The 11625-nt window shown below is 34.2% G+C and overlaps 1 protein-coding gene across 1 annotated transcript; it reads right to left on the bottom strand.

Annotated features, from left to right (window-relative positions):
- Positions 1–9434: 9434 nt before the first annotated feature.
- LOC143575510 (uncharacterized) lies at positions 9435–10163 on the bottom strand. The gene has a single exon (XM_077059866.1). It carries the CDS (start codon positions 10161–10163, stop codon positions 9435–9437), a length of 729 nt encoding a protein of 242 aa, XP_076915981.1.
- Positions 10164–11625: the final 1462 nt, after the last annotated feature.

The following is an 11625-nucleotide window of genomic DNA, read 5'->3' on the forward strand; positions in this document are numbered from 1 at the left end:
ATCAAGAGATCTTTTCACCAGTCTCTCAAAAAGATCCATTAATAATCGTTATGGCCCTAGTAGCTCACTTTGATTTAGAGCTGCATCAGATGGACGTGAAAACCGCTTTCCTTAACGGCACTTTAGACGAAGAGGTGTACATGAAGCAACCTGAAGGTCAAGAACATCTAGTCTGTAAGTTCAATAAGTCAATATATGGGTTGAAACAAGCATCACGTAAATGGTACCTAAAGTTTGATGAAGTCATGTAGAAACGAAGTTATGTAAAGAATCAAGTGGATGAATGCACCTACCTCAAAATGACTGGGAGTAAGTTTACTATACTTTCCCTTTACGTAGATGATATTTTATTGGCAAGTAATAGTTTAGACATGTTGCATGAGTCGAAGCGATTACTCTCGCATAACTTAGACATGAAGGATCTCGGAGATGCTTCTTATGTTATTGGCATCGAAATTCACCGGAACAGACACAAAGGGATCTTAGGACTATCTCAAAGGGCCTACATTGACTGTGTCCTTACTCGTTACAAAATGCAACATTGTAACCCAACTGCAGCTCCTGTAGTTAAAGAAGACATTTTCGGGGCATTTCAATGTCCGAAAACATAGGTTGAAAAGGAGCAAATGAGATTGATACCTTATGCATCAGTAGTCTGGAGCCTTATGTATGCAAAAGTTTGTACTCGTCCAGATATTTCTTATATTTCTGGAATGTTATTAGACTAATCCTGGCCTTGAACACTGGAAAGCAGCTAATAAGGTGCTTCGATATCTTCAAAGGACGAAAGACTACAAACTGACTTATAGAAGAAGTGATAATTTAGAAGTGGTAGGTTATTCTGATTCTGACTTTGCTAAATGAAAAGATGACAAGAAGTCCACTTTGAGGTATATCTTTATGTTAGCAGGTGGGCCCATCTCATGGAGGAGTCATAAGCAACAGTTAACGACTACTTCCACTATGATGGCAGGAGATATAGCTGATTATAATGCTACCTGCTGTGGAATGTTGCTTAAAATCTGATCTCTAAATTAGTCAATTCCATTTCTAGTCCACTGAAGCTTTATTGTGATAATTCAGCTTTCCGTTAATTTCTCGAACAGTAACAGTTCGACTGGAGCTGGTTTATATCTTGATACAAAGTATTTGTTTGTGCGTGAACGAGTTGAGGAAAATAAACTTTATATTGAGTATATTAGTACACATAATGATGTAAGGATGAAAGAATGTGCTTTAAGTGTTTTATATTGTGTGTTTTACTTGTTTATATGTATCGAACACAAATACTTTGATAGGTTTTATGTTTACAGGTGTGTGGAGCTTAACGGAGCTTAAAGGAGTGAATTTGGAGCATTCATGATGGAGTGGAAATGAAAGTAATTATCTATGATAGTATAGATAATTGAAATACGAAGACGTGGCCGCAAACGGGGAGGAAAACAGAGTTGAAATGAAGATTCTATGAAGAAAACAGTATTTGGTCCGGAAGCACCGTAAAGCAGAGTTCAAGAACCGTAAGCTACGGTCTGACCGTAAGCTACGGTGGCCAGACGATAGCTTACGGTTTGCTCTGACTAAAAACAGATATTGGTGATTTTCTTCTATATTTAAAGCCATAAAACCCTAAAGTCGATTTCATTCAATAATAACTAGTTTCGGGACTTCTTTGAGGCCATTCCCCACCATCCTAAACCTACCACTCACCACAATCATCCATGTTCTCATCATCTCAACCAAGAATCAAAATCTTCAAGCTGCATATGCTAGGCTAAAGCTTTTGTGACCATATCCGGGCGTAGAGTTGTGTTTGTGGTTAGACTTTTTGGTATTTTGAACCTTAATATTGGTTTTGAATTTGGTTAATCATTCGGTTAGTTGAATCTTTACATTTGTTTATGCATTCAACAGTTTTTTGTAATTGAATGTTTTGTGTTTTTTATCATTTTATTGATTTGTGGTCATCAACTTTTTGGATTAAGTTCTTTAAGTCATTGGCACGTTTATCATTTACCATTAAATCACTTACATTTATCAAACCTTAAAACCGGTAATCAATTAGGTTATTATTCATACAAACCAATTGTTCGAATTAAGTTAATTAGTGATGTCAAATATCTAGTCTTTTGATTATAAATGTAATCAATCGAGTTTTCCAAATAGGTTTAATAATTGGTCTAGTCTGCTTCACAACATGAAACCTAGAGTTTGGTTACTTTTCTCAAATTGTTTACAAACAAATCATTATTTCCTAGAATAATTAATTAAAAAGTATTAAACTTGATTAGCATTTTTCACTGATTCCTTGTGGATTCAACACCTTACTTGTCATAGCTAGTAAAGGTATTTTATAAACGTTTTTGATTGACCTTTCGACATCGATCACCTTTAGCTCATCAATTGTTAACACGTGTATATAATGAAGAAGAGAGTTTCTTCTTCATTAACACTTTTCACACATCACAACATTCACCTAATCAAGTGTACATTATACCAGAAAATCAGTGAATACATGAGGAGCTAAGGTTAAGGGGGGAAAATAAATTGTAATATTTTAATTACGATTAATACAAAGTTGTTCTTTCATATGAAACCTCCTATTAGCTTTATGATCTCCGCTGCATAATTTGCCTATTTAAAATACTAATTGAATTATAGTTCAAATATAATTTCAGTTAAAGTGATACTAGTTCATACAAAGAGTTAGATTAGTAATTTATAATTTCATTGGTTGTGACTTGTGTTCATTAGCTTATACTGAGATCTTAAATCCTAACAAGTTTAGATTGTTTAGCATGGGGCAATTATGATACAACCCTGGGTATAATCGTCATGATATTTCGATTTAGAACTAGATCTTATATATACACATATATGTAAAACTTATTCTATGTTGTTAACATTTGATTCAATACAACAAATACTTTCTCATGTATCCCACGAATGTTCATGATGTTTATGATTTTATGATCAACAAATTAGTATTAGAGCTAGAACGATCATGGACCGAAAGAGAATCATGGTCAAAGTCTTACTCCGCAATGAAAACTGGAATAGAGAATCATAGAATAAATCTAGAATCCGCAATGAAAGCCAAAACAGAGAACCAAGAACATGACGGAAAGAAGATCCATGTAAGCAATGGCCGTAGATTCATGGAAGAAATCTAACATCAGCAACGAAGACCGGAATTGAAAATCAAGAAAATGAGTGAAAGGGGATCCATGTTTTTATACACAATTCACACTCTAATTAGAAATTCTTTAACAATATTAGGTAATAAATTAATCATTCAATTGATACAGTTAAATTGGATACAAGAACATCTATGATCATCCTTTTGCACATAACAATCTCTTCTAAGTTCAAATCAAGAAATATAAGGAAACAACTCAACAGAAAGAGATAACAAAATCACATAAGAAAACTTAGTGAAAGAATTTTATCAAACATTGTTTAATAATAATGCCAGAAACCATGTTTTATCGACACATAAGGTGAGTACATATCTGAATGGAAAGTGTTAGCGAATCGAGAACAAAAGGAATACATATATATATAAAGGGATCGACTACACGTGAGCAGGTAAATACTTGTCAAATATATTCGGGTCTCTTGTTTTGTCAATAATATTCACACAATCATCAAATATACTAACTAATAGAGAATGTAACATGCGCACGTCATAATTCTCTTATTTGTTGGTCATGTTTAGATCAAGATGGTTGAATTATTGCTCCGTATAATCATTCTTCTTCTTGGTATTAGTCTAAAAGACACTTTCTTCTTCATTAGCATGAGGGTTAATGTAACATCCCGATTTTTCGAAACCCTAAAATTTAATGATTTATATGAATATTTAAAGTGAGGGTTTGTCATCTAGAGTTTTTTTTAGAGTGATTCGTTAAACTAATTATTATTGTTTTAAAATATTGTTTTAATAAATATGGAGTTATATCATATTTAATGATGCTCATGGCCGTAAGTTTCTGGATGCAAATTTCAATTCTTTAAATGAGAATATTGATAATTAATAGAAATATGTAAATGTTGGTCAACTTAATTAAATGGTTTTAGGTGTCACCGTTCCCTCTTTTAGACAGTGTTTTTGCAAGTTACCAAACCTCTAAGCCAAAATCACGGACTTACCAACAAACTTCGCCTTTTAGACCCTATAAGTATTATCGATCCACCAGTCTTTCTCAAATCACACCGACACCACAGAATCCTCCCTTCACTAAACTGTTACTTCTGTTATCAGTTATTGTCACCATTGCCACTGTCGAAGTTTTTGTTACAGCCGACGACTTCATTCCGCTCTTGTTCTATTGTTTCGTTCATCTCGTGCCTAAGGTGTTCGCAACATTTACTGCTCGCTCAAGGACTCTTTCTTTTGGTTATTGCTATTCGTCAATTCAGGTTTGGACCTCTTAACAACTTATGTGTACGGATTTGGTTTCCATTACTTCGTAATAGGGAATTTTAATTCGTTATTTAAATTGCTTATGTGATCATAGTGTATTTATTGTATATATAAATAGTTATATATAGATATATTGAATTATTGACGCATTGAACAATTGATTGCGACGCACCACAAGGTGACGCGCTGAAAAAGTGATTGCGACGCACCGAAAGGTGACGCGCTGAAAAAGTGTATGTGACCAAGTGAATGTGTTTATTTGACCAAGTGAATGTGACGAAGTGTATTTGAATTATTGAATGTGTACGTATATTGGTTGGTAGTTATTATTTAAGGCATTGCATTATTTTATAGTTGTTGTCCCACTGAGTAATTTTACTCATGCATGCATATTTTTGTTTATATGTGCGGCAGGTAACAGGGCTTTTTTGGAAGGGATCTGATCGAGGGCTCATGGGAATGTATTTAATATTTCATATTTATTGTAAACAGTTAAATGTTTTATCATTTATGGAAATTAATGCTTTGAGTTCTGTCCTACTGTAATGTGACACGTCAGCCCTAGCGCGGGCGGGGTGTTACAATTAACATCTTCTCTTCTATTTCAATTCCCCCCCCCCCCCCCCTTCATAATCCCCAGTATGAGTCTTGAACATGTTAGCTAAAATACCATTAGGTTTGTTCCGACTTTATATCAAACCCTTGAAGTCTAAAACGTTGGGAACTTATAGAATGTTTCGATCCAAGTGCAGTGTGTAAAATACTCTTCATATTACATTAGACCTAAATAAAACATCTAGTTTGGTTTTGACCCAAACCATTAATAGATAAAGTGTTTCAAGTACTAAATGAAGTAACATAACTTACAATAACCAAACCCACAAATGAATCAATCGGGCAAGAGTGTAAAATGTTCACAACATCATAGAAAGGATTCAATCAAAACACATATTAAAGCGACATCTTATAAATTTTATAAAAATTATATTTAACTTACGAATAACATTAATACAACCTTTATATTTTAAAATTTATCAAACAGAATAACTTAGTTAGAGTGTGTGTTATGTTTCATCAATTCAAAGAAAAAGAACACTTAAACAATCTACTTCATAGGTGCTGCAATTTTCATATGTGTGTTACTTTGATTAATGCATTGTTAACTAAATGTACATTTCAATATTATACATGACAATAAAAAAATTACATTTCAATATTGTACACCACAACAAAACAATATATGCAAAACAATCAAAAAACATTGTTAACTAAATGCACACTTCAATATTATGCACCATAATCAAAACAAAATTACAGTAAACAGTATTATGCACCATGATCAAAACAATATTATGCACCACAATATTATGTACATTTAAATATTATGCACCACAAAATAATATTATGTACAAAACAATATTATGTACATTTCAATATTATGCACAATCAAAACAAGATTTGATGTAGATGTCGTGCTATAATAAAAACAATTTTTTAATCATTTAAATACCTATAACTAGTATGGATAAGTAAGGTTATCTCCACATGCATAAGTGGAAAGTGCAAGTTTGACTCATGAATTAAAAACTAATTAACTAGGCGGACAGACGATGCCAAACAATTTTGAAAGATGATTTAATGTAACACGATTACTTTTATGGTTTGTAAACAATTCAGAAAAAAGGGTGACACACTTCAGTTTAAAGTAATGTGATGATAACAAGCTAGTCACGAATTATGTTAAATTGTTTGTGCGGTAATTATTAGACCTAGTAGTTTGGTTGTGATGACAAGCATAATCTAATCCGACTAGTTGACACAACTGATCGCTATCTACATAGTTACAAATTTTATATTATGAATGTCAACTATTATGCAATGACTAATGGCTATCGAATAAATGGCTATAAGAACCTAATACTAAATGCTGATGACCGAATAGTTGATGCAAAATATGATAACCATATTACAAATTGTTTAAACAATCAAAACAAAAGCAAAGCAACATAAGATAAGTCAATCAATCAAGCTTCAAAACAATTAACACATAGAATTCGATCAAATCAAGTTTACACAAAACCCTAGCCTAAATTTATCACAATGGTTTTAGCCTAGCATCTGCATGATGATTAGCTCGCTTATCTGATGAAAGGATGAAAACATGGACTAATTTGACAAGCCAGGAGCTCCGAGATGATACAAAATCGCCCTCTAGGTCGTCTATGGCGGCTGGAAGATGGATATCTCGAATGGGGCTGAAAACCGATTATAATATCAACTAGGGTTTTTTTTTCCATATTATTGGATCCTATGCGTAGTATGAAGGATTTCTAACCACATTTTCGCGTAGCACGAGCTAAGATAATCTTATATTTAGATTTATCTTGTCGGGCAACCCAAAAAGTCACACATTATGGGTCCCGCAACTCATTTTCTAGCCTAGATATACCCGTTTTACTTAAACATACTTTCCTGTTAACCTGTCTTGTTCATTTTTCGCTTGGGCTCGGGTTTCTCATCAAACCTTTCCTGAATACTTTTTCACAATCCATATATGCTTCCATCTTGCTGAGACTAGCTTAATCTTCATCTGGATGGCTATGAATTAGCTCGCTTAAGCTCCGAACATCTGTGATCATAAAAGAACTCAAAGCAGTCGTGTTCTCCATATATAAACAATATATAAACAATTGAAATACATGAAATAAAACATATATACACATGATTTATACCGGCCATCAATATTATGTACATTTCAATAGTGTGCACCACAATCAAAACAATATTGTTAACTAAATGTACATATCACTATTATGCATCAAAATTAAAATAAAATTACAATAAAAAGTAAAGTTCAAAAAATATATAAATTGTTTTAAAAAGTTAAAGCCTGAGTTGTCCTGACCCAACCCGAGCAGCAGCATGAAGTTCAAGTCGAGCTCGATCTAGCTTTGGCTGGGTGTGGCTCTGTGCACGTTTTAGTGCTATGTTCCTTGCTGCATTACACGCCACTATGTATATGCTAAAATAAGTTTATATATTTTAGGTATATTAATAATGAATAAAAAGTAAAATTGATTCTAGAAATTTTAAGGCTATTACTAATTTTTTCCATTCTATACTATATTATAATACATATGAGGAGAACAAAAAGGTGATTTTCCATAAATTTAAAAGTTTTTGTATGTACAATTCTTACAAAATAATCAGATAAAAGGTATTAGTACTATATATGAAAAACTAAAAATGCTCTCGCCGAGCAAGTAAAAAAGAGGCGTTGTCCTCTGTCAACATGGAACCAACATCGTGAGAAGGAACATGTAACTAAACTAAGGCAAAAATAGCAAGATAGTTGGTTGAATTCAACATAAATACCATAATGAATGATTATTGTGAATTTATATTGAAGACGTAATGAAGAAATTACTTTTAAGAATGACTTCTAGCTAGTCGAACTATACAACTTCATTACACGTAATATATTATATTTCTTAGCTATGCGCTTTTGGAGTTTTCTAAAAAACCGTCTCATTCGTATTAGGGTTATAGAATGCATTCCGTTTCTATGGCTTTGTCCACATACTTATATGTGTTGGGTATCAAACGAATATACTTACTGTTAGGGCATAGAATTTATGCTGAGGATCCACTATCCTTAAGTGACTTATGGATCAATTATTCTTGAGTTATGTTCCAGTATATGAAGGATCAAGGATCCTCGGTATTATTTGTTGTCTAATAATTGTGTTTGAGTGGTGTTGTGTTTGATAGGTATAACGGCTCTATGACTGAGTCCTCCTCATAATTCGCTATTGGAGACTTCTAGCACGTGGTCAAAGAGATGGGAACGGCTAGTGGGAAGAGTGACGCATTTATAGGATATTTTGTTAGCTTTTATTTTCTTATCGAGATTATTGATCAGCTAGGAAACACACTTGTACTCACGCTCACTCTTGCAACTCTGAGAACACTCTCAAGCATAACACTCGCACTTAGAAATATTGTATTACTGATCATAATCTCCAACCATTTGTAACCCGTTTCTTTGTTTAATAAATTTGTGATAGACAATTGTCGTCACCCAAGGTTTTTATGCCCGCGATCCTTTAAAGATCAAGGACTTTTCCTCATATAAATACTTGTGTTTGTGTTTGCAACCGAATTACAATCATTACAATCAAGTTAGCACTAAACCTCACCTATCTAATTTGGCAAACACTTACCAAAATGAATCAAACAAAAGATTTGGTTCTAATGATAAAGAGATTTATAGCGACAGTACTTGGTAATTATTACATTAAAAATATGACAAATATAGACATGCAGATATAGCGGTTAACACAACCATAAGCGGCATGCTAAAGCAACGGACATAAACAGTTTTATGATCGTTAAATGTTCACTAAAAAACTACTCTATGTATTACATATGATAATTCATGGTTATTCGAATGTTACACAAGTACAAATAATAACTATACTAAAAACATGTCTAACATTTATTAACTTGACCAAGAGGCAGCTCTTGTTAAATTATGTGCGCCAGAGCGATCATGCCCCATGTTTAGTGCAAAATCATAATTCGCACGCCAATATATCAGCCATTCTTCGTGTTCCTTTCAGTAGTGGAGTGCCCGATTCAGTCCCTTCCTCGTTTTCCAAGTTGTCGCGTCTAACTTACGAACCTTGTAGCTCCATACCAACAAATCTAAATATTGTATATAGATTATACAAATAATTGTTCTCTCCAGAGTCCAAAATTCATGTACCATGCAATTATTCCCCACACATTATATTCAACAACAAACTTATAACCACTGACAAATTCCAGAAAACAAAAGATTGAACTGATAGAATAATAGATCTTTGATTAATTGATGGGCTTGAATTAGAAAAGAGAATCTTTAAGAGAGAGAAGAGGATTATTCATCAACAAGCTAACCATTTTTATTATCATCAGTTTCGTAAAGCCATCTTTCTTTTTAACTAGAACTATTGGTGCAGCAAAGGAACTAGTTGTTCCATATAACACCAGTATCTAGTAATTCTTGAGTCATTTGCTCAATTATAGTTTTTTGGATACTAGGGTACCTATAAGGCTTGAGATTCAAGTTAATGTTTTCATCATTTAACTTGATCTTATGGTCGCAATCTCTAAATGGGGGTAAACCTGTTGGAATTTCAAATACATCTTGATATTTTTCCAATAATGCCTCTAAGGGTTCAAATGGTTGTACCTTATTTGTATGAGTATGGTGTTGGAAATTACTATTATCCGGTGCAAATAAACTGAATAATTGACATTCCATAATCTGATCAAGATGTGTTAACCAAGAATTCAATTTTTCCATAGAACAAAGACTGACCCCTTTAGACATAGTTCCTTTGAGTTCATAGGGTTGGCCATTAATAGTGAACTGCATGATCAGTTTCTTGAAATTCCACATGATATGATTCAGTGTTTGTAACCATTGAACACCCAAGACAATATCATAGTTACTGAGTGGAATTACCATCATATCTGCCTTAAACCAACTCCCCTGCATACTCCATTGGAAACCTTTACAAACTTTCATGCAAGGCAGTTTGGTACCGTCAGCAATTGTGACCGGCATGCTACCTACTTCTTGGACAGTGCAGTGTAATTTTTCAATTAATTTCTCATTAACAAAGTTGTCAATGGACCCACTGTCAATGAGAATTTGCAACTGTTTAGTGCCAATGGCTCCCAAGATTTTCATAGTAGAGTAGGAAGGAATACCGGTTAAGGCATGGAACGAAATGTGAGGATTTGGTTCTTGATGTGTTGTTATAATTGGTTCTTGATCTGGAGGTTCAACATAAGGGTCTCCTTCAAATTTGGGAAAATCAACCTTGGTAAATCTGTTGTTGCTTTGACTACATCTAGTTTCATTGAAATCATCTCGACAATTTCCTCTTCCTTCATTGTGTCTATTATCTCTTCCATTAACATCGCCATTATGATTGACAGATTTTGATCATTCAATTTTTCCAGACGAGACAGTGAATTCTCATGATCTTTCACCATACGCTCCATTTCTTGATTACGAGTGGACGCCATTGAATTTTAGGGAAAAATGTTTTTTGGCAACTGAATTGAAATTGAATGAAACTAATCAAACAATTGATCAATTTCAGATGAATTGAAACGATACATACAAAAATTGATTGAACAAATGATCAATTTCAGATGAATTGAAATGAAACAAACAAATTGTTAGGATTAAACACACACACGAACCGAACACAAACACGAAAGCAATAACGAACACGAGGATTTAACGTTGTTCGGTCTAAACTGACATACGTCCACGGTGGCAACTAGATATTCTTTATTGAGTGACCAAGGATTACAAGTACATAGCATTGTTTAAATAGAGACTAGTCTAGGGTTTGTAAATTATTGAAAAAGAAATCCAAACCGGGTCGGGCTTCGGTCCACACCCGTCTGCCCTTTGGACTTCAACTAATAAACCGGGCCAACAAGGCCGAACAATCTCCCACTCGGAGGCCTTGAGTGCTCTCGTCTGCGCTCCTGATTGTACTTCTGTAATCTAAACATTTAACTTCTAGTTGTCACCGCAATTAACCTGAAGACGGAGCTTCAACACATCAGTCACGGCTAAAACTTCTCCTAACCCGTATTCTATCCCTACCGGCTCCTACTAAAACAAACTACCGGATCCTGATATACCCTGAGGACAAACACTCTTCATATTTAGCAAGTAATCCACCGGAGAGACTTTTACAGCTGGAATAATGGTTTTCTTAATCCACTGTCGACCTGAAACTGTAACTGAAACACGATATGTGCTCCCACTGTCACGATGTCCTTCGAAAACTTTCCTAGCTCGTTCATCTTAAATCTTCACTTTGGCTCTGGGTTTGTTACTTGCAAAACAAACCTTCTTCTGCCCATGAGATTCTGTGAACTGGACTTTGTTTTTCACCAAAACTAGATCCACTCCTTTCGGTGACATATCGAACATATACATCGAACCCATTTTCTTTCCATGAACAACCACGAGATTCCCTTTGACTACTTTCTGTTGCCCATTCCCGAACTTAACATCGTGCCCCTGGTCATCCAACTGCCTAACTCAAATCAAACGTTTTTTTAAACTTGGAATAACCCTCACGTCTTTCAAAGTCCAAGAAGTACCTGCTAAAGTTATGAAATCA

This window comes from Bidens hawaiensis, unplaced genomic scaffold (assembly GCF_021521415.1).
Source record: "Bidens hawaiensis isolate Kalapana, Puna unplaced genomic scaffold, B.hawaiensis_p1.1 tig00027528_1, whole genome shotgun sequence".
NCBI lineage: Eukaryota > Viridiplantae > Streptophyta > Magnoliopsida > Asterales > Asteraceae > Bidens > Bidens hawaiensis.